Below are 23,228 nucleotides of genomic sequence, written 5' to 3' on the forward strand. Positions count from 1 at the left end.
CACATCTGTGCATCCCTAGCTCCGTCTGCTCAGAGGACCCCGGAGCGGGGACACCTCAGTGGCCACAAGCACCTCTAGCACCCAGATACTGGCTTTTAGTCACCATTCTCCAATAAAAGAAATTTTGAGACTCCTAGAGAAATGGCCAGTTCTGGGGCTGGAGCAGGGAAAATACAAAATAAACCCAGAGCTCCTTGGGATGCTATAAATAACCGTGATCTCCTGTGAATCACTGACCTTCATGCCGTGAGCTTCGTCTCTACCCTGGAGGGTTGCATTGGACAGTCAGTAAGATCCACTCATCGGGAAAACTGCGTGTATCTAAGAAAATCGGAGGCTCGCCTTCGCCCCGTACGGGCCACCCGGGCCCCGGGGAAGCATCCAGCAAAAGGGAGGCCAGAGGGACGGGCTCTAGAACAGGGCTTCGGAGAGCAAAGTGGGACGCGGGTGTCTGCAGGAGCTGGACTCCATTTGTCCCGTTTTTGATTTTCACCTAAAACTACACCTTTAAATCACCTCTGTTTAAAATTACAAACTCTTAGAGGTGAATTCCCATGAGGTCTCTCTGAAGACTTTGCTTTTCTTTTAATAAGAGAAATACTATGATGATTTGGTGCTTATTACATTAATGTCAGTAACTCCATTGTCCATATTTTCTTCTTTTCTAAGCGTGAGTCCAAGTTCCAGAAGCAAATACATTCCTCTGTATACGTAAGTGAGAGTGTTTCTTAATGTCTTAAAAATTACTAGATTTACATCTAAATTGTAGTGGCTTTCAGCTCACTCATGTTTGTAATTCACTGTTTAAGACAACTTATCCTTTCGAACAGGTTTCTAACGTTTTGCCGGCACAGAGCCTGCTCAATGTCAGGACTTCCATCACAGATCCGTTAACGATTCTGATAAAAGAAAGAAAGGGGGAGTGGTATTTTTCTGTTTCCCCAAATTGGTTATTTTATGAAGTGAAATACCCTGGATGCTACTAATATTGGGTGTTGTCAACCAGAAAGACTCTGATACTCGGTGCGGAAGGTGTGACGTGCTCGCTAACGCAGGAGGACAGGCAACGTCTCATCTTCCTTTCCTAAATTTAAACTTGGCTTTCCCGAGTCGGCAGAGATGCGCCCCGCCCCAGTGGGGGGGCCTCGCGTGGACTGAAGTCCGCTGGGGCTGCTCTGCCAAAATGCCACGGGCCGCGTGGCTTCTAAACAGCAGACATTTATTTCTAACAGTTCTGGATCCTGGGAGCCCAAGATCTGGGTGCCAGCATGTGGGGACAGGACTCTCTTGAGGCCCAGACTTTGCAGTGTGTCCTCACGGGGTGGGAGGGCAAGAGAGCTCCGGGGACCCCCTCTTAGCACTCTAATCCTGCTCCCGAGGGCGCCCCGCCCTGACCTGAGCTCCCCCCACTACCTCCACCTGCTACCGCCCTCCCCTCAGGCATTAGAATGTCAACATAGGCACTTGGGAGGAGCATAAAGACTCAGATCATAGTACCTAGGACAGAGGAAATCCGAGAAAGTGGGTCTTTCATCTTCGCCCTCCCCTCCCCCATTACTGCTCAATAGCGGGGTTGACCAGTCCTTCCAACCCGTGGCCCCAGAAGTGCTGCGAGGACACGGTGACAGCACATAGCCTTGTGTCAGGGCCCTGAAGGCACCTGCTGGCTGCCCCAGATTCCTGGGCTCCCGGTTCCTGACCCCAACAGGTGCCCTACAGGCTCCGGCAGGTGCTGGACTCTGCCCGGCCCCGGGTCTCCCCGTCCCCAGTGAAGGCGCCAACCCAGGGCTGCAGAGACAGCCTGGCTCCGTGCAAACACACAGACCCCCTGCTACTCCCACCCCGGCCCATGCTTGGGATCATCGGGGCCTGGCAACCGTTGCACTGAAAATGGGAACATCTCTTTTCTCTCTTTCTTTTTTTCTTTCAAATGATTTTATTTACTTATTTGAGAAAGAGAAAGAGCAGGAGAGGGAGGAGGGTCAGAGAGAGAAGCAGACTCCCCGCTGAGCAGGGAGCCGGACACGGGGCTCTATCCTGGGACTCCAGGATCATGACCTGAGCTGCTGTCAGAGGCCCAACCCACTGAGCCACCCAGGTGCCCCTGCATTTATTTTTTTTAAAGCAAGATGGTTTCTCATCATGGTTAATATTAATTTATTTTTTATTTTTTAATAATAAATTTATTTTATATTGGTGCTCAATTTGCCAACATACAGAATAACACCCAGTGCTCATCCCGTCAAGTGCCCCCCTCAGTGCCCGTCACCCACTCACCCCCACCCCCCGCCCTCCTCCCCTTCCACCACCCCTAGTTCGTTTCCCAGAGTCAGGAGTCTTTATGTTCTGTCTCCCTTTCTGATATTTCTCACACATTTCTTCTCCCTTCCCTTATATTCCCTTTCACTATTACTTATATACCCCAAGTGAATGAGACCATACACTGTTTGTCCTTCTCTGATTGACTCATTTCACTCAGCATAATACCTTCCAGGTCCATCCACGTTGAAGCAAATGGGTATTCGTCGTTTCTAATGGCTGAGGAATATTCCATTGTATACATAGACCACATCTTCTTTATCCATCATCTTTCGATGGACACCGAGGTTCCTTCCACAGCTTGGCTATTGTGGACATGGCTGCTAGAAACATCGGGGTGCAGGTGTCCCGGCGTTTCATTGCATCTGAATCTTTGGGGTAAATCCCCAGCAGTGCAGTGGCTGGGTCGTAGGGCAGGTCTAATTTTAACTCTTTGAGGAACCTCCACACAGTTTTCCAGAGTGGCTGCACCAGGTCACATTCCCACAAACAGTGCAGGAGGGTTCCCCCTTCTCCACATCCTCTCCAACATTTGTGGTTTCCTGCCTTGTTAATTTTCCCCATTCTCACTGGTGTGAGGTGGGATCTCATTGTGGTTTTGATTTGTATTTCCCTGATGGCAAGTGATGCAGAGCATTTTCTCATGTGCATGTTGGCCATGTCTGTGTCTTCCTCTGTGAGATTTCTCTTCATGTCTTTTGCCCATTTCCTGATTGGATTGTTTGTTTCTTTGCTGTTGAGTTTAATAAGTTCTTTATAGATCTTGGAAACTAGCCCTTTATCTGATACGTCATTTGCAAATCTCTCCTCCCATTCTGTAGGTTGTCTTTGAGTTTTGTTGACTGTATCCTTTGCTGTGCAGAAGCTTCTTATCTTGATGAAGTCCCAATAGTTCATTTTTGCTTTTGTTTCTTTTGCTTTCGTGGATGTATCTTGCAAGAAGTTACTGTGGCCAAGTTCAAAAAGGGTGTTGCCTGTGTTCTCCTCTAGGATTTTGATGGGATCTTGTCTCACATTTAGATCTTTCATCCATTTTGAGTTTATCTTTGTGTCTGGTGCAAGAGAGTGGTCTAGTTTCATTCTTCTGCATGTGGATGACCAATTTTCCCAGCACCATTTATTGAAGAGACTGTCTTTCTTCCAGTGGATCGTCTTTCCTCCTTTGTCGAATATTAGTTGACCATAAAGTTCAGGGTCCACTTCTGGATTCTCTGTTCTGTTCCATTGGTCTATGTGTCTGTTTTTGTGCCAGTACCACAGTGTCTTGATGACCACAGCTTTGTAGTACAACCTGAAATCTGGCATTGTGATGCCCCCAGCTATGGTTTTCTTTTTTAAAATTCCCCTGGCTATTCGGGGTCTTTTCTGATTCCACACAAATCTTAAAATAATTCGTTCTAAGTCTCTGAAGAAAGTCCATGGTATTTTGATAGGGATTGCATTGAACATGTACATTGCCCTGGGTAACATTGACATTTTCACAATATTAATGCTGCCAATCCATGAGCATGGAATATTTTTCCATCTCTTTGTGTCTTCCTCAATTTCTTTCAGAAGTGTTCTGTAGTTTTTAGGGTATAGATCCTTTACCTCTTTGGTTAGGTTTATTCCTAAGTATCTTATGCTTTTTGGTGCAATTGTAAATGGGATTGATTCCTTAATTTCTCTTTCTTCAGTCTCATTGTTAGTGTGTAGAAATGCCACTGACTTCTGGGCATTGATTTTGTATCCTGCCACGCTACCAAATTGCTGTATGAGTTCTAGCAATCTTGGGGTGGAGGCTTTTGGGTTTTCTACGTAGAGTATCATGTCATCGGCGAAGAGGGAGAGTTTGACTTCTTTGCCAATTTGAATGCCTTTAATGTCTTTTTGTTGTCTGATTGCTGAGGCTAGGACTTCCAGTACTATGTTGAATAGCAGTGGTGAGAGTGGACATCCCTGTCTGGTTCCTGATCTTAGGGGAAAGGCTCCCAGTGCTTCCCCATTGAGAATGATATTTGCTGTGGGCTTTTCGTAGATGGCTTTTAAGATGTTGCGGAATGTTCTCTCTATCCCTACACTCTGAAGAGTTTTGATCCGGAAGGGATGCTGTGTTTTGTCAAATGCTTTCTCTGCATCTACTGAGAGGATCATATGGTTCTTGGTTTTTCTCTTGCTGATATGATGAATCACATTGAGTGTTTTACGAGTGTTGAACCAGCCTTGTGTCCCGGGGATAAATCCTACTTGGTCATGGTGAATAATTTTATTTTGTCTTTTCAGTTTTTGATCTATGTTAGCAAATAAGATTTCTTTTGGCTGTCAGGACACTGTTGATCTCTTCTTCTGTTCTTCTTTTTTTTTAATTTATTTTTTATTGTTGTTCAATTTACCAACATACAGAATAACACCCAGTGCTCATCCCATCAAGTGCCCCCCTCAGTGCCTGTCACCCAGTCACCCCCACCCCCGCCCTCCTCCCCTTCCACTACCCCTTGTTCATTTCCCAGAGTCAGGAGTCTCTCATGTTCTGTCTCCCTTTCTGATATTTCCCACTCATTTTTTCTCCTTTCCCCTTTATTCCCTTTCACTATTTTTCTTCTGTTTTCCTTATAAAGAAACCCACGTTTTCTTTCCTTGTCCCACCAACAGTGGTTACGTGCAGTCCACAAGTGCCGATGACGTCGACAACCCCTTTGGAGACATCACGTCCGTCGCCAAGCCTCGGAGCTCTAAAATTCTCTATACAAACACAAGTCGGTGAGTCCCACTCATAATTATTCCCCTTATGTTATCATTAAGGATGGAACATGGTGATGGGCTTTATCTTAAATGAGAAATAAAAGATGGTCTGTCAGGGACATAGCTTAAGTAGAAAGACACCAGCTGCCTGAAAGCACTTGTCACAAACTGAGATCACAGAGCTTTTGCACTGACTAGCCTGGGTGCCTGGATATGTATTCATGTAATATATTTTATATTCTATGTTTTAAATATATATTTAAAATATTTCACATAAACTATACAAAATATATTTATATATTACAAAATTATGTATAATATACTTATATATTTATACACATATAATCTTTTACAACATAAATATATATTTTATAATACATAAATAACAATGTATATAATATATGCTATTATATGCGATATACTTATTAACACATAACATGTAAGATGATAAAGTGTGTAACATAATAAAAATTATAATATATAACTTATAATTCATAATATGATATACTATATATAAAATATATAATATCTAAAATATATAGTATTATATATTGCACATAATATATCATATATAAATACAGAAATTTATTTACTATGTGATTTGTTGGGCTCTATAAGTGTATACAGTATAATACGTATAGCTACTTGCTCTCACCCATGGGAACACTAGAGCTCAGGCGTTAGCTCTCCGGGAGTCCCCAGATGCTGCTGGGGGTTGAAGTCCCGTGCTCTTTTCATTATGCTCCTGAGTTGCTCAGTGTCATGGATATTATTCCACCAGTTTCTGTGATGACTGACAAACTTGCACATTTCACGTGAGACCAAACTGAATCATGATAGTATTTTCCTTTTTTTTTATGACAGTATTTTTGAAGCTAATTGATTCCTTTTAAAAACAAACCAAAACAAAAAACCCATCAGTCGTGCCCATAAGACGAACCAGCTGCCTTTCGCAAGAGCTGCCCTTCAGACGTGCTCTGTGGCAGGGCAGATGCATGCCATCTCCTACAGCAATCTTACATTTCCCTCCGTTATCTAGTCTATGTAATGCTCTTGACTCCCTGGCCAAACTATAAAATACGTTTCAAAACTAACTTTGGTGTTAAAATACAGTTATGTAACGCATCTCACTTAAATCTCTAGATAATGCACCCAAAGAAAAAGACCAAAGAGCCTATAAAATGCTCCGGGTACTATGTTAAGAACTGTGGTAACATAAAGAGAAAAAAGACAGAGACTTGGCCCTGGAGCAGCTCAAGAATCTGAAGATGAATAAGCGTCGTAACACAAATATTTATGGTGAAGAGCAGGATGCAGTGAGTCCCCGGAAAAGTCAGCTTCCTATTTTCAAAGCTCAGGTGCACAGAGAGATCAGTTCACCCGTGGGACACCAAGGCTGTGGGACATCTGAGCTGAGTCTTGAGGGAAGGATCCGTTGGTGTGATTCTTCCTCAAATTTTCCAAGAAAATCAATGCTATTAAACATAGTAATTCTAAAGATCTTAAAAGAAGGGCTTGGGGATAAAATCAATTTTAAAACATCCTATGCGTATAAAAATTTAGTATTCTTTTCCTTTTGAAATGTTCCTTTAAATTTTGAAAGATCTTATGAAACATTCTTGCCAAAGATCAAGACATATTCTTTTGGGTGGTTCTTCCAAGAGGGTGAAGCAGCATCTTAGGAAGTGGATGTCAAACGCGCCGTTTTTCCTGACTAGCTCCGGGACCAGGCCTTTCTACTCCTCCTGCTGTTGACTTCTGGTCGAAGAAGTGAGAGCAGGAGTGGATCACAGCAAAGACTCAAAGGCATTCATTGTACTTGTCCGATTTGAGCGCTAGAGGGCCACCAAGCTCGCAAAGTTTCTTCTTTCCGTCACCTTTTCAGTTTTAAACGTAAATTTGACCTTTGAACACAAAGAAATGCTTTTCGTTTTTATCATGAAATATTAATAGATCGGCAAAAATACGGAGCGTCGAATGTAACATATGGAGTAAAATAACACATAATGCATGTGATTTCCTGCCTAGATAAAGAGAGAATATTTTACTAATACCTTTTAAGCCACTTGTGTGTGCGTCCCGTGCTCATCACCTGGGTCCCCTTCCCAGGCTGCAGGCTTACGCTTCACTTGCGCTGCTGTATAGTTTCACTACATACACACAGATCTCTAAACACGAGATTTTGTTGTTTTTACAGCACCGCACTGAACTAAAAGACGACGCTGTGATGCCATTTGCATAAAATCCCAAACCCAGAACCACATGAACTTACTACCTTTGCGCCAAGTGCAGAATATAGGGTGCCATCCTCTCCCAAAGCAAATGTGACTCTTCCCTTGTTTCCTCATCTTAAACTTTCTTTCCCTTTTTTTTTTTTTAAGATTTTATTTATTTGAGAGAGGGAGAACAAGAGCTCACAAGCTGGGGGGAGGGGCAGAGGGAGAAGCAGACGCCCCCCTGAACAGGGAGCCCGATGCGGAGCTTGATCCCAGGACCCCGAGACCATGACCTGAGCGGAAGGCAGATGCTTACCCAACTGAGCCACCCAGGTGCCCCAATTTTAAACTTTCCTAAAGAAAAAAATGTCTTCATGTATTATCTTCAGAATTTTCCGCATAATTCAGGAGACTTACTCATGGTGGGCAAGCCAAGCTATTTCCCGCTCCTTCAGCAGAAGCCATTGCTTCAGACGTCAAGGCCGCTGGCTCCACGTTCTGGTGGTTCCATCGTTGGGATCACCAATCTCCCAAAAGAGTGAATGTCTTTCACATTTTCCTCACTAACGTCAGGTTCTGTTCTCTGGTTACCACGTCACCTGACGCGGCCAGGGTTTTTCAAATTGCTGGTGAAGTCATTGTACTATTTGTTTAAAAAAGGGCTCAAAAAATAATTGTAGAATTGAATCTGATATTATGGGAAAAAGTACAGCGAAATCGGTCACAATAAAAATGATAAGCACACTCTCGCCCAAACACATAACCATTATCAAGATTTTGACATAATCTCATCTGTCAGATGCACTTTTTAGTCTTGTTTTTGTGTATTTATTAGCTAGGATCCTACGACATTTAAAATTTTTACCATTTTAACATCACAACATCATCACCGGTACATTTATTATGCACTCGTTATAATTTTTATTTGTGTAGATATGTTTGTCACCAACTAGTTCACTCGACTAGGTGACATATGCAAATTGCTTGCTTTTTTGTTATGATAAATAATGCCGTCAAGCTCTTTTTAATGTGACTCTTTTTGTGATTTGGGATCATTTACTAAAGGGAGACTCCTTGAAGTGAATTATGGAGGCAAAATATACAAATATTCTTAAGTTTCAAACTCATTTTGGGGGGAATTTTATATAAATTTATATCAGGACGAGTCTTGTCCTTAACATTTGTCTTCTCCTTTGATACTGGCGTTAAAGCTCACCAGACATCTTTTTTCCCTTCCAGATGTTCTCACTGTAAAAATAATTCAAATATTTTTCAAGTGCAGAAGGTGAAATATCTCTTCCATTTTCAATTCCAATACTAAAAGCTCGGTATATTTTTTACTCTCCCCCACACACACGTGAGTAACTAGAATGCACAGGTGCATGCGTATTGTCGTCTGTGTGCAAAGTTGAAATACACAATGCACGTTCTCCCTGACGATATGCGGGACTATTAAGATCTTGTTAATGGCTGCGTGATATTCAAACAAGGCTATATGACAGTTTACAGAGGCCAAGGACTTAGTATTTTTCCTGTTATAAGCAATGGAACCATAAATACCTCCACATACATATTTGTACAGTTATGCAGGCCATTGATGTAGTAGAAATCCCTAAAAACAGAGTTTTCCCACTAAAATTGAAATATTTTCTAATTTGTAGGAGTGCCCAGTTATCACAAAACATTCACAGCTAAGGAACTCAAAATCTTAATGCAGTTTACATTGTAGTCCTTCACTTCTAACTTGAGACTAATTTATTTTAGGAACTAATTTAGGAACCCACAACATCTATTGAGTTCAACAGGAAATCCTAAAGCTCAGGAAAAACGGCTTTTTCATCCCTTCTCCAAACAGGTACTATTTACTGGATCAGAGTCCTGTTCAGAAATTAAAAAAAAAAAAAAAAGTACACAGTCACTCCTCACTTAGAATCTGTATCAAGCAAAAAAAAGGTAAGGCAAACACTGACATCAAGAAACCCCTTTCCCTCCAAATCTGTTTTTTTTAATCCGTTGCAAGAGCTTAATGACCAAGATTGAAGAGGAGTTTGTGTTCTTTTGGTAACTCTCTCTCATTCCACGTAGCTTCGAAATGCTCTGTGCTCATGGGGCTGCGGTGCCAAGCGTGGGACCGTGGGGATGATAGGGAACAGCGGATCTGTGCCAAGTCAGGATCCAAACGCACGACGTCCTGCCCTTTCCTAAGGACGTGCTGGAAGTGAGTTTTCTTTTGCCGAGGACGAGCTGTTGGAGCTGCCCACATGGGGTGTCGCGGGTGCCTCTCACCTGGCTCAGCCCCCCTCGTTTCACCAGCAGGGAAACAGGCCCAGAGGAGCAGAGGAGCCCACTGGGGCCATAGCCCCGGGAAGTGGAAGCTGGCCAGGAACCCATGCCTCCCGCCCCCACACCTGGTGCTTTCCAGACACCGCTGGCCTGTTTTCCCAACGGGCCAGGCTCCCCGCTGCCCCCACCGGGCTGTCTTCCACGAGGTTGTCATCCTGCCTTTCAGGACTCTGCACGGTTCCCTAGTTACGGGCCTTCACGTCTGCAGACAGCGGGTGCCCACATGGATCCTCAGGCAGGTGCCGGCCGAGGGCTGAGGTGGGAGGAGCGGGGCCCTCCTGCCAGTCACCCCGGGACGTACACCTTAGAAAAAAACCAAGCAACCAGCCTCACCACAACCCAGGTTGAAGAGCGAGCTATGAATAGTAGTTCCTTACCCCGCCGCACTTCTGCCTTTTCGCAGGACTTTCACATCTACTCCTTCATTTGTTTTTCAAAACAGTGTGATGAGGCCAGAAGCGCGGGATCAGGGTCTGTCCCCACTTCACGGAGGCGGCGGCCGAGGCCGAGGCCCGGGGTGAAGGGTTGCAGGGCCCCCCCCCGGGCGCCACCACCGGACGCCCCGGGCCCAGGCCGCTCGGGCCTGCCCAGGAGGACGCGCCCCGGCCCCTGGGCTCCAGCCCTGCCGCCCTTGGGAGCCTCTGCCTCATTCTGTGTCTCTTCTAGGAAGGGGGGAAAGCAAGTACAGGCCCTCGGGGCCACAGTAAAGCTGCAGCTCCTGAACAGACCTTGGGGCCCGCACATCTTCCACTCTTGAGAAGCCCGGCCCAGTGGCCCAAATTCTGTGGTCCTACCGACATTTGTCACCCGACAGTCCAACCGAGGGAACCCCGGCTCACGGCCGCCTTCCCTGTCCCCTCCGCCTGCGCCCCCAGGGCCCTGCAGTGTGGCCCCGAGAGCTTGGGCTCCGCTGTCTGAGGTCCCGGGCCCGGTAGGGACAACCCCAGGGCTGCGCCAGCCTCCCGGCCTCGGCTCCTCGCGTGCTCCTCCCGCACCCTGCCTCCCCCACCGCCCGCGTGGCCCCGGCGGCCTGCGCCCCACTTGCCGTCTTCGGACCTCTCCACGTGCGTCTAGAAACGTGCTGCTGAAGCCGTCGGGAGCCCGACGCCTGCAGGGACGTGTGCCTGAAGGAGCCGCTGGCCTTCACCGAGAGCTCGGCGCGGCGACCTGACCTCCAGGTGGCAAGGCGCCCCCAGCGCCCGGACCTTCGGGGCGCCCCCACGGCCCTGCACACGTCCCCGGACCTCCTCTGAAACCTCCCTTCCTGCGTCTGCACAGCAGGTGCGACTCTAGGACCCATGAGCGGGTCTTGTGAGGATTAGGTCCCCCCAGGCCAGCGTCCAAGACACTGCGGGGGCTCCGCGCTCACTCCGTGAGCTTGGGGGCTGCCGCGGAACAGCAGAGAAGCTTCTGCGGGCTGAGCCCCAGGCCTCGCGCACACCCCCTGCCCTGCACACACAAGCCCTCCCCGCAGGTTTATTCCTTTATTTCCTATTCAGCTTTTAAGGAAACACCCTCTGTGCTCCCTTCTCTAAGAGGCTCACTAAATTCCTTGTAGCCTAAAATCATATATTTTCCATTTTGTCATGCTAGGTTGACAAAACCCATTAGCCGCAAATTTAGGTGATGATGTCTTCCCATGTCCTCAGTGGCGCACGAAACCCCACCTCACTCCGGGAATCGGGGCCACGAGAAGGGGTTCACAGGACTCCAAGCTGCGGAGCAAAGACCAACGAGGAAGACTTGTCTGCCTTTTAAATGAGCTCCCGCCTCTCTCCGCTCCCCTCAGGTCGCGGAGGGGGGTCTTGGAACGCGGAGCCAATCTGGAAGTCCGCGTCAAGGCCTGCACATCTCAGCGCCCTTCGTAGATTTGCCTCCTTCCCCTGGAAAACCACGTCCCCCCTCAGCAGCCAGGCTGCGGAGTGTCCCCCAGAGACTACTCTCCCCTCGACAGACGGTCAGCACGTTGCACTGAAGGTGGAAAAAGGTGCCCTCGTGACGGCCCTGCAGAGGCGTAAATGGAATGGATGTAGCAGCAGCGTGGGAGAGGACTTTTGTCTTCAAATATTTGGCCACATTTCAAAATTAGTTTATTATGCAACTGAAATCATTTCTTAAGGCCGAGTGGCTTATGGTCTGTCGCTCTTGGATGTGACGTAACACAACGAGTCCAGCGTATAAGGCGACGTCGCGGCGCTGGCCAGCGTGCCCGAGGCCCACGGAGCCGTACCGTGTTCCGCATCAGGCTCTGCCCCGATTGACAAGTCCTCGCCTCCGTCTTCGGCCTCTTAACTGCTCTGCTGGAAGGCCACGGCTTCAGAGGCATTTTAATTCTGCAGGTGTTTTAGGGGCAGTGGAAAAAACATCTCACACAGAGGAAGGGGATTTCCTCCCTAGCATGCATGGAAGCTTTGCAGAATGTTTGGGGGAAAGACAGACACATGAATAATTTTGCCCCGTTTTTGGTTGCCTCTCTGACATACACACACACTTCTTCGAGAAAATTCCAGGAAATCCTAAAGGGCACTGCCTAGAATTTGGCAACTCTGATTTAATCACCCGGGTCCCTCCAACAAACCTGAAAATAGCTCTGACACGGGGATTTCCGAACTTCGAAGCGCCACTTATCTAGAATTATCTCGACAGCTTTTGAAGACCCCAATTCCCAGCTCACACCCCCTCACCAGTTGAATCAGAATGTCGGGCGGCTGGGAGTCAGGCATGGGTACCTCTGCAAAATCCCCATGAGCTTTCAGGTTGTGGGGACGTTGGGAAACCACTGAACATCTTTTCGGCTGCCTGTGCTGGATAAACTTCACGTTCTCCGCCCACTTGGCTCCCGTTTTGTACATTTCTCATTAGAACCGTAAGTTCTTGACATCCTGGATTTCAGCTGCAAGTGGTTGGGCTCCTACGAAGTGCTAGAGATTTGCTGGCGGCCTTCACATTCATCGAACCCCTCCAGCCCTGGATGAGCCATGAAGAGGTGGATGGGGTGTTCTCCCCGCTGCAGGTGACCGGGCTGGGGCTCGCGGGCCTCCATCCTCGGAGGAAAACTTCACAGTCGGGGACGGGGCAGGTCAGCCTGGAGGAGAGGCCTGGCTCCCCACGCGGCGGGCTTCCCCGCTCTTGCCCTGCCTCATTTTCCTCGTCTCCCAAGATCCAATACTTCTGCTAATCCAGTTCTGCTATTACCATCGATGCAAGTTCCCGTCGCTCTGCTACGTCTGGGGTCCCTGTTTGGCCGCCTGTAAGCCGTCGCCACCTGTAGTCACAGCAAGACTGTAACGTGGCATTTGCAAGACACAGGTGGGGTTTATTACTACAACCTCCTGCCTGGCACCTATTTTTTTCTCTAGCGTTCCAGTACTGACGCATCACCGTGCGAGGAGGGACACCTGTGGAGGGACACAGACGGGCTGTGTCGGGAGTAAAGGAGTCATGCACAAAGGTCTGTGTGCGGCCCGCAGTCCGTGGGGAAGGGGTACACGGAGCGCCGGCACCGTGACCCGCGCGTGGGGGGCACACGTGGTTGGCTGCTCTCCACGATCCATGCGTGCGGCAGGGGGCGGGGGGACGCCGAGGGTCTGCATTAGGAGACGCTGCCTTCCCCCACCAAGCACGGTCACAGCTGGAGTCTCACTGCAGCCTCACGCAGGTCGCGGGGTCGCCCCCTTGCAAGGCCGAGGCAGTGAGGCTGAGGGGTTATGCGTGTGGTCCTGTGTCGCACGCTGATGAGCGGAGTCGTGGGGCTTGAATCCAGCCCTGACCCTTGAGACACCCACACCCCGTCCCCTATCTGCCCCCCCACCTGTCACTGTAGGGACCTCCCCGAAGCCCCGTATTTGGAAAGTGTCCCCTAAGACAAATGGACCCCGGATGTTTCCTCCGGCTCGTCTTGGGGTGTGTGAAGGCCGTGGCGGCGAGCGAGGGGCCTGCAGATGAAGCCTGCCTCCCCCTGCACGGAGGTTCGGCTGCCGCTGCCGTGTGGCCTTTTGCGTGTGCGTCCGTGCGGGACGAGGGTCGGCGCCAGGGAAGTCAGCCCGGGGAGGCTGGGGCACAGAGGAGCGCCAGCCACCGAGCGGGTGGCACGGGTGGCCTGCTGGCGGCTGGCCCTGGCTGCAGCGGATTGGCGGCGCGGGGTGATCCTGCCCATCCCAGGCCCGCACCGCAGGCTGAGGCCCCAGCAGGGCGCTGGCCGCTCAAGTCCCCAGCGGTCACGCTTCGTGGACGGGGCGGCAGGACTCGTGCGGCTCCTTGAAATACGGTTTAAATTCCCTGCTGGCCCTGGTCCCCGAGGCCACACCGCAGGTTGCTAGTGGCCTTGGGACTGAGCCCACCAGCCTGCCCGAGCTCAGCCTCCCCCTCTCGCTCAGCAAGGAATCCACCGAAAAGCATTTGTCTGCTGAAAAAAAATGCCAAAATATTTGTCATTATTCACATGCCTCAGAGCTATTAAGATACTTCTTTGGGATACCTGCTTGCCGGTCTCGAGGGAAGAGCCTGCCCGCGTGTGCCGTGCTGGCCCCTCTTCCCTCTCGCTGGGAGCAGGACCGGGGAGGCGGAAGAGCAAGCCGGGTGGAGCTTGTTTAAATCTGTGCAATTTTAAGAAATTGCCTAAAATCAGGAATGCAGTAAAACAATGGTGATAAGAAAATACTATTTTAGGGCGGCCCGGGTGGCTCAGCGGTTTAGTGCTGCCTTGGGTCCATCGGCATGTTTCTGGGGTCCAGGGATCGAGTCCCGCATCGGGCTCCCTGCATGGAGCCTGCTACTCCCTCTGCCTGGGTCTCTCTCTCCCTCTCTCTCTCCCTCTCTCTCTCTCTCTCTCTCATGAATAAATAAATAAAATCTTAGAAAAAAAAGAAATACTATTTTAAAAACGCAGTTGTGTGGGGTGCCCGGGGGGCTCTGTGGGTGAAGCGTCTGCCTTCGTCTGTGATCCCGGGGCCGAGGGACCGAGCCCCCCGCCAGGCTCCCCACGCGGCTGGGAGTCTGCTTCTCCCTCTGCCGCCCACTCTCTCCGTCCCCCAAGTAAGTAAATAAAATCTTTAAAAACGAGCCCACAAGTGTGTCCGGTAGGACTGGAGTCAGCATGGCGGGGTCACATGTGGGTTTGCTGTTCCGTGAAGAGCCGGCGTCCGCCCTCGTTAGGAAACAGCTCAACAGTGGATCATGTATGTAAACTACATGCAGATTCAAACAACGGGGGACACATGGGCTGGAGAGAAGGGTCTTAGTCCCAGCGTGGGCTGCTGTCTACCTGCGTGTCTGAGTCAGCGTCTCCCTCCCCCGTCCCCTTCCCCGTTGGCCCCGGTTTCCAGGGTCCTCCTTTAGGTTTGCACACGCGGGTGCTGGACCCCGACTGCTTCACGAACACCTCTCTCACCTCCCCTCTCTTTGAACCCTTTCCCCCAGCTCTGCCGACATTCCGGGGTACACCGGCAAGCGGCGCTCCGCAGCCAGCCGCCCTGCACATCCTGAAATCCCGCCGACGACCCCGTCGCTGGACTCCGAAGCCCACCGGTGAGTCTGAGTCCTGCCACACCTGTGCTCACCAGATGTGCGGGGCGGGGCGGGGGGGACCCTCGTCGGGGTCATCGCACACCCGGGGCAAATCTGCATCGTTTAGAAAATGGGGTGTCGAGTCCCAAAGACGGAAGTGGTCATTTTCCCGCTGTTGCTGAAGGACCCCAAATCCGGACACGTTTGGCGCAAGGCCTGGCCTTGCCGACAGGAGGACACAGGTGTGACCACGCACACGCGGGCTTCAGCAGGTCCCAACCCGGTGGCCTGGGAGCGAGCGGGCGGCAGTTCTTCCCCCGAGGGTCCTCCCCGCCTTTGCTGCAGGATCCACGCGTTCATCAAACACCCGAGGAGCCCACACTCCGGGCGGCCCCGGGCCCGAGCCCACAGGCTGACAGCCAGGGCCGCAGCCCCCGGGAGCTCACGGGCCGCCACGGCTGCGCAGAGGTGCTCGAGGCGCCAGAGAAGCAACAGGGGTTCGGGGGTGGGGAGCCGTGGGCGCTGGAGGAGGAGAGGGGGGCGGGGGACGGGGCGCTCTGGAGGGCTTCCAAGGGGGGCCTTCCCGCGGGGGCTGCGCCGTGCCCCGGGTGTCTTGCGGGTTCCCAGGGGCCGCTGCTCGGCCCATCAGCTGCCCGCTCGCCCCCCCACTCCCCTTTACCCACCCCCCGCATCCTTCCCGGAGGCAACAGACGCCCGTGCTGCCCCAGGAGCTCACCGGAGCCAGGCCGGCCTGCAGGAGTCACGCAGCCCAAGGACAGGCTGACGCGTGTCACCACACGCTCACTCCCTGGGGGTGCTCCCCCCCACCAAGGGCTTGGTACTTGCCGACTGGTCCACCTTCCCAGGGACCCTGGGACGACGTGCTCCTGTGCTCCCACTCCACAGATGAGGGCGGCGAGGCAAGCAGAAGACCCCGGGGGCTCCTCGTGGCCACGACGCGGGGCTTCCCGGGGAGAGTCTCCCGCTACCAGCCCTGGACGAGGGCCCCGGTCTCATAGACACGTCCGGGCTGGGCGTCCAGGGATCCTGGCCATGCAGCCGGGGCCCCAGGATGGCCTTGTGGCCCGGTGTGCAGCGCCCAGACCCGTCCACACCCTGTGCGCCCCACCTGACCCCTCGGGCCGCGGCGGCGGAGGAAGGGCCCGCTGACGGGGCGTCACCCCCTGCCCTACGTTCGGGTTCGAGGACTGCCTGGGCCACCTGAGGGGAAGTGCAGGAAAGGAGGTCGCTGGCTCTCGGACTACCTGGGGCTGGTAGCTGGCATCCGGTCGGCCTTCTCTCGGGACACGTGTACAGATGTCACAGGTCCATTTGCTAAGGCAGGACTGAGGGAAACTTGGACGATGAATGAATTTGACTTCACTGAAGAACCTAAAACAGCGACAATACTGAATGCGCCCCGATGCCTGCCACTTAGACGGTGTCGGCCAGGCTGGAATCACACCTGCCCGGGCGCTTGGTGACGGCGGAGAGACCAGGCTGCCTTCCCAGACGGTGGCGAACGTGCCCGACACCTGCCTCCTTCATGATCCGTCCTCTCCCCGAGTCTCGGGCCTCCTCTCCCACTCCCCGTGGCTCCAGCTCATTTCTGCAGCCGACGACCCCAACAACCCCGACGACCCCGACGACCCTGCTGTCCCGCGTCCGCGGTATCTCGAGGAAACCTGTATCTCCCAGGGGAAAACCGTTCTCCGCTGTTCCCGCTGCTGGTCCCACCACTCCTCCTGTTGCTCTGGCCGTTACCACCTGGGGAAAGAACTCGAATCTTTTGGCCAGATTCGAACCCACTGCTGACCCCAGGAAGCCCCACTCCCCACCCGCACACCCCGCACACGGCGCGCTCCGGCCCACTGTTTCCGGCCGGGGCCTGGGGACCCCGAGAGATGGCTCTTCTGGGGCTCTTATCCTTCGGGTGCACACGGCTCTGGGAACAGGAGCCCCAGGCTCACTCCCAGCGAAGCCCCCAAGCACTGCTGGGCCGGCGCCCACACCTCCAGCCCGCGCCCCCCGACGGCGGCCCCTGACAGGCGCGAGGCCTGCAGCGAGAAAACGCGGGGGCGCCGGCAGGTTTCACAAAGCTCCCTCTACGCCAGGAGGCACCCTGGCCCTTGAGATCGGGGCAAGCCGGGCCTTCGAGGTTCTCCATCGTGAAGTATCACCTCTCCATTTTTGTGACGTTGTATTTAATGTATTTTTGTTGAAAATTCCCCCAGGAAAGTGGGGGTGGAGGGCGCTCTGTGACGAGTCTGAGAACTTAGTGAGCTGCCTTCCCCCGATGCTGCCTCTGATCTGCTGTGTTTTTCCTGTTGTCTCGGGGAGGCCGTGTGCACACGGGCATGCCCCGGGCACCCCGCACCCGGCACCCTCGCCGCGGCTCTGTCACCCGCCTGTGCTGCCGGGAGTCTGCACGCCCCGTGGTGCCGGCAGCCCATCTCCCGGGGCTGCAGTGGCTTCTCCCCTCCTTCTCCCAACATCAGAATCTTTGCTCCCACCACTGTTTCTGTCTCCTTCCCCCGCAAAGACAAGGTCTCACTCTTCCAGAAGCTTCATCCTCCCTCCTCCCTGCTTCCCCCTCCCCTGTGCCTCCCACTCCAGCCACCTCCCTGCTGTCTCAATCAAAGGCGTCCCCTTTGAGTAGCCACCCCTTTCTGTGCCCTCCCTTCCTCTCTCCTCCAAGCTTCTTGCAGAGGCAAACACCCAGCCTCCCTTCCCCTCCCTCCACACGCCCCCCAGCCCACTCTTTGTCAACCTCCTGACATCCACATTCTGACATCACCAGTCAACCAAGATGCTCCTGCCTACCCGGTGTAGGCCGGTAAGGCCACCAGGAGAGAAGAGACCCTTGACACCCTTAGTGCAGAGGGTGGGCTGGTGTGTCTGCCGGGCATCTTTGTGCCTGGGAGGCCACCGTGGTGGTTTGGGGTTAAGATTAGGCCTTGAATGTCAATGCCAAGGGGCTGTGGTCCACGGGGTCCCGGTAACTCATACTGAGCGAGGTGTGCAGGATGCCGACTGTGCTTTAGGCTAATATTGAGATGAGACACAGAATAGCAAGGAAAGAGATCAGTGGATGAGATTGTGCAGGAGGTGGGGGAGACGAGTGTTGTGACTCTCCCATTTCGAGGGTGAAGGAACGTGCACGGGTACTTATCCTGACTCCTGCTTCCGTGACAGCCCAGTGTTTCCTGTGGGTTCCTTCCTTCACACCAGAACGCCCCCTGCACAGGAGCTGGAGTTTGCTCTTCAACAGCCACTTCCCACAACATAATAAAAAGTTATGACTTCATGATAATCATAGCATCAAAAAAGTCCACTTTAGGTTGAGTTGCTCTGTGCTCTGTAACTTCCTCCACATATGAACACCACACTGTGTGTGAATGTGACTCAAATAGCACCAAATGCACAGCAAAATTGCCACTGGCTGTAAGCACTTGTTCAAGAGAGTTGGCATGACCCATGCCCACGCTGGGAAGACCACCTCTGGGTGTAAACTGCGGTTGGGAAAGTGTTATTTTTTGCAACAGATGAAGTAGACAGCATTATTCCTGCTGCTTAATGAGCAAATTAAGGCATGTGAGGATAAGGATGTCGTGTGAGAGCATTCAGCTTAACCCCACTGCCGGGGGGAACCCACTCTCAGCCCTACATGTGGCTCATCACCCCCGCCCTGAGCCTCTCCCCATGTCCCCTGTGCCCTCCCACCTCTCTCTCCTTGCACCCCTTCTTTATCTACCACCTGCCTTGGTCACAATTCCCTCAGCTCCTTGCTGACATAGACTCTGGGGGATGTCCTTTCTCAGCGCAGACAGGTGACTCTAACTCTCTGTGTCTCTTGCCCCAGGCTCACCCCCATAGAGCCTCTGTATGGTAACTTTTGAGCGCTTCCTTGTCTATGTTCTTAGCAGCTACTGTAATTCTAGGCACAGAATAGATTTTCAGTCAGCGAAACTGATCGCAATATAATGTATATAACGCAATAAATGAAACTGAGTGCCAGTAAAAGAAATAAATGAAACCATGCACACAAGGATTAATCATTCCCAGTCTCTCTTTCTCTTATGTGCCCCTCTGACCCTCATTCACTCTCCTGAACACATGTATAGTTAATTGGAAAATAGATGAGGTTTTACGTTTTTTATGTTTATTTTATGGGCCATTTCTTTTCTCTTCTTTCTCCACCTTGCTATAGCATCTTACGGAAAGAAATGGAAGTTGACCTCTTCGGTCACCAGGCACCGCTGTCTCGAATGGTCACAACTGTAAAACCCTACAATCCCTTCAATAAGAAGCAAAAGGAAACTGCAGGCTACTGACAAAGGCGTGCCCTCTGAATGGGACTTATGAACTTCAGCCCTGGGGAGGCACTGCGCATGGTGCGACGGGGAAATAAAAGACCCAGGAGTGTCCCGGGTATGTCTGTAGAGTTCGGATGAGGTCTGGTGCTCTTTTCTGCCCGAGACAGAGTTTCCTGGACTCCAAGTCCAGTCACTTGCCTGACCTGGCCCTGGAGTACCACCGTTCCCCTAAGAGCAGCCAAGATTTTCTGGAAGCCATCCACCAGTAGCAGTGGTTCTATTTCTAGAAGATTCCTCGCTAGAGTTGGAATGTCAGGTCCGCCTAGAGGTTTCATGTCTTGACCATGTCAGTGCAGTGATTATAACTGTAGAGCCTAGATCATAGATTTTTGTGACCATAGACTATCCAATTGAAACCCCATATGTTCTTAATGGGAAGACTGAGTGGCTGAGAGAGAAAGTGGTGGTGGTCTTTTCACACAGAACATCACACTGTGACCACAGCTGTGCTAGAGAAGGATAGAAGCGTCCCTTGCCTGGCTGTAATATTTCTCTTTCAGAAAATGAAGGACTCCCTGGGCTCCATGAGGCTCGAGGGGCAGCAGTGACCAGTCACGACCACTTTAGGGTCAGGGTGTGGATTGTCCGGGCCTTGGCCAAACAGAGCACCAGCTCCAGGATCACTCAAGAGTGAATGTAGTCTGTGTGGGGTCCCTCCGGCCACACAACTGTAGGTTTACTTGTACACACGTAACGTTTATTTCTATTTGTGTACTCGTATCTATAGATCTCGTCAGAGTTCACAGAGCGCTTTCACAAACCTCAGCTCATTTGATCCTCCAACCCCATAGCAGGCATCTTACAAATACCTTGCTACTTTATGAACAGCCAGGCTGACACAAGGAGAAGTGAGGTATTTATTTCAGGTCAAAATACTAATAACTAGTAGGGTTAGAGCTAGAACCCAGGGTTTCCAAATTTAGATACTGTGCCTCCATTTCTCTACCAGCCAGATAACCTTCACTAAGCTACTCAGAAACAAAACAAACAGAAACAGAAAAAAGACAAAAAAAAAATTCTATGTGCCTAGACTTTTTAGAAGTATTTCTCAAGATTGTGTGTGTGTGTGCTTCCTGCTTTCTCCTTCCAAGAGGTTCCAGATGAGATAATGATCCTACAGAACCTCAAGCCAATGTGTACAAGCCCCACTTATGCCTTCAGAAGGGCAAAATCAGCTAATTTTGTTTGTAGATTGGGCACTGCCTCAGTGGACATCCATAGATCTGGTGTTGGCTCTTTAGACCCTCTCCATGAGCTGCCTTCCTGCCAGAACAAACGGGAAGGCACGTGTCCATTCATCCTGGGAAGCTGACTTGCCTTCACAGAAAAGGAATGGCTTCACCTGAACCCAATCTTGTGGCCTAATTATTTTCAGAATAAGCAATTCTATTTAAAAAAAAAAAAAGTCATCAGACCACAAAAATCTTCATCTCTGGAAGATTCTCACCCAAACACAAATGGGAAGGATTAGCCCTGTCCAGGAAGCATATTAATGCAGGTGCCAGAGATTACATTTTGTGGTAAACATCTCTGGCAGGCCACTTTGTCAGGAGGCGTTACTGCTCAAAATCAGAGGCACCTGTTTATTATTCTGGGCTTTTGTATGGCAGAGCACTAGTCACACCTAATCTTCACGTTCTGCAGGTTAAGAAAAATATTTCCATCCTCTACTGTGAGGATTCAGTGGACCCCTCCCCGAGCACTGAGCACCCTCAAAGCTGCTTCTGGAAGAATGTTGGCTTTGCCTGTAGCATCCCCAGGCCACATCCAGCAGAAGAGAGATGGCGGCTGTCCATTTGCACTGTAACTAGCTCAGATCTGTTTCCTGTGAATGGAAAATGCAAATCCTGCTCACCACAGACCTTGAATCCAAGGCCAACATAGAAATTTCTGCCAGCCTGTCGCAATCCCGGGCCTCTACCTGTGACTGCCAGCTGTGTTATTCAGGTTTCCTTGATCAGCAGTTCAAATGAAAATTGTAAAAGTCAAGGACGACAGCCTCAGGGGTATGCATGTGCTCGTCAGGATCTGAAGTCTGATGTCGGGCCATTCTGAAGCACTGGGAGCCAACACACCCTCCTCGGATTAGCCACTTGCCCTTTGTTCTTCTCGCCACAGCATGGGCTGCCCTACAGCATTACTGTCTCATTTCATCTATCCCTAGGGATGCCCCGAACACAGAGGACCTCAGCAGTGTCCATGGAACTTAGGTGGAAGAGGAAGATGGTGATAGAAAGTCTAAGAGAGTTCGTCCATAAGAGAAAATGCATGCCAACAAGCTTATTCTAGAAGATAAGGGTGTTACAATGAAATACTGTAAATACATTGCTCAAGCTCAATAATATGAAAAGTATGATACTCATGATGGAGAAGAGGAAATCTAAAAATAAGCAGATAAAGAAATTATGTCACAGGAGCCTGAGTGGCTCAGTAGGTTAAGCATCTGCCTGCGGCTCAGGTCATGATCTCAGGGTCCTGGGATTGAGCCCTGAGTCGGGCTCCCTGCTCAGCGGGGCGCCGGCCTCTCCCTCGGCCTCTGCCTCTCCCCCAACTTCTGTTCTCTGGCTCTATCTCTCTGTCAAATAAATAAACAAAATCTTATAAGAAGAAATTATGTCAAGCCTCTGAGTACAGGATAGATTTGTTTCAATAGATGATATTGAAACAACTGTTTGGAAACAAAACAGAAAAATACATCCAGGTCTCCCCCGTAAATCAAAACTAAACTGCTCATAGAGCTTTAAGTGGATAATTGACAGCCTTAGGCAGGTTACCTGGAAATGTAAGAGAATTGGTTTATTGGGTGAGGAAAATTTTTCCAGAGGTCATTGAAGCCAGAAATTATGAAGAAAAAAAATAGCTATTTTAACTCAAAAAAATCCCACCAAAAAATTTTTTTTGAAGAAAAGCTGTTGGCAAAATATGTCAGATGAAAATTCATATTCCTCACTATACAAACAGTCCATGATGGGGTAAAAAATCACACCAATAGAAACAAGGCAAACGATACTAATAAATGCACTCAAAAAATGAGAAATAAAAATGGCCAAAGAACAGATGCTATTTTGACACCTTGGGAGTGTTAGAGACATGACTGTAGGATCACGTTCACCTGCTGATCTGGTAAGAAAACATCCATAGCTTTGTTTTCCGTGAGTAGGACCTGCTAGTGCTAACGCCTTTCCGGAGGGCATTCGGCAGTATTTCCAGGTGGCAAAGGTTCAAACTTGGTAATTCCACTTCTAGGATTTTGTCAAGCAAAGACTTACACCAGTGAACAAATGTTTATATATATATATATATATAAAATTGAAGGTTTGGCAATTTATGACAGAGAAAAATTAGAAACTACTTAATGTCCGTTGAGAGAAAATTTAGTAGAGTGCAGTACATGAATATACTAAATACAATACATGCACTGAAAGGACAGTAGAGGTCTCTATGATCGTGGAAAGATGTGCACGCGATTATTGGGAAGTGTAAAAAGCAGATTTTATAGCGGTGTGTATTTAGTTACCCTATTTTAACTTTAAATGGGTGTACACAGAATAATGTGGGGAGATACAAAACACGTTAATAGTAATTGCGTATTTTTATACTTACGGTGACATATATTTCTTGAAAATTGGAAAATTTGAAAAAGTTACAAGAAGTCTGTATCCCTGAACTATCATCTTTTTTTTCTTTAATGAATTTAGTACCAAGGAAGCACTGGCCCCTCCCGGTGTCTGAGAGTGAGAATTATGCA

At 50.2% G+C, this 23,228-nt stretch overlaps 1 protein-coding gene across 1 annotated transcript in view; it reads left to right on the top strand.

Annotated features, from left to right (window-relative positions):
• Positions 1–19,438, top strand: part of SPATA48 (spermatogenesis associated 48) — a 59,628-nt gene extending 40,190 nt beyond the window's left edge. Inside the window, exons 7-10 of the mRNA XM_055300779.1 lie at positions 670–711; positions 4,951–5,058; positions 15,018–15,125; positions 19,315–19,438. Of these exons, the coding sequence (XP_055156754.1) occupies positions 670–711; positions 4,951–5,058; positions 15,018–15,125; positions 19,315–19,438 (382 nt within the window). The remainder of the gene's footprint in view (positions 1–669; positions 712–4,950; positions 5,059–15,017; positions 15,126–19,314) is intronic.
• The last annotated feature ends 3,790 nt before the right edge of the window (positions 19,439–23,228 follow it).

The sequence above is a fragment of the Nyctereutes procyonoides genome, unplaced genomic scaffold, assembly GCF_905146905.1.
Source record: "Nyctereutes procyonoides isolate TBG_1078 unplaced genomic scaffold, NYPRO_anot_genome, whole genome shotgun sequence".
In the NCBI taxonomy this organism is placed as follows: Eukaryota; Metazoa; Chordata; class Mammalia; order Carnivora; family Canidae; genus Nyctereutes; species Nyctereutes procyonoides.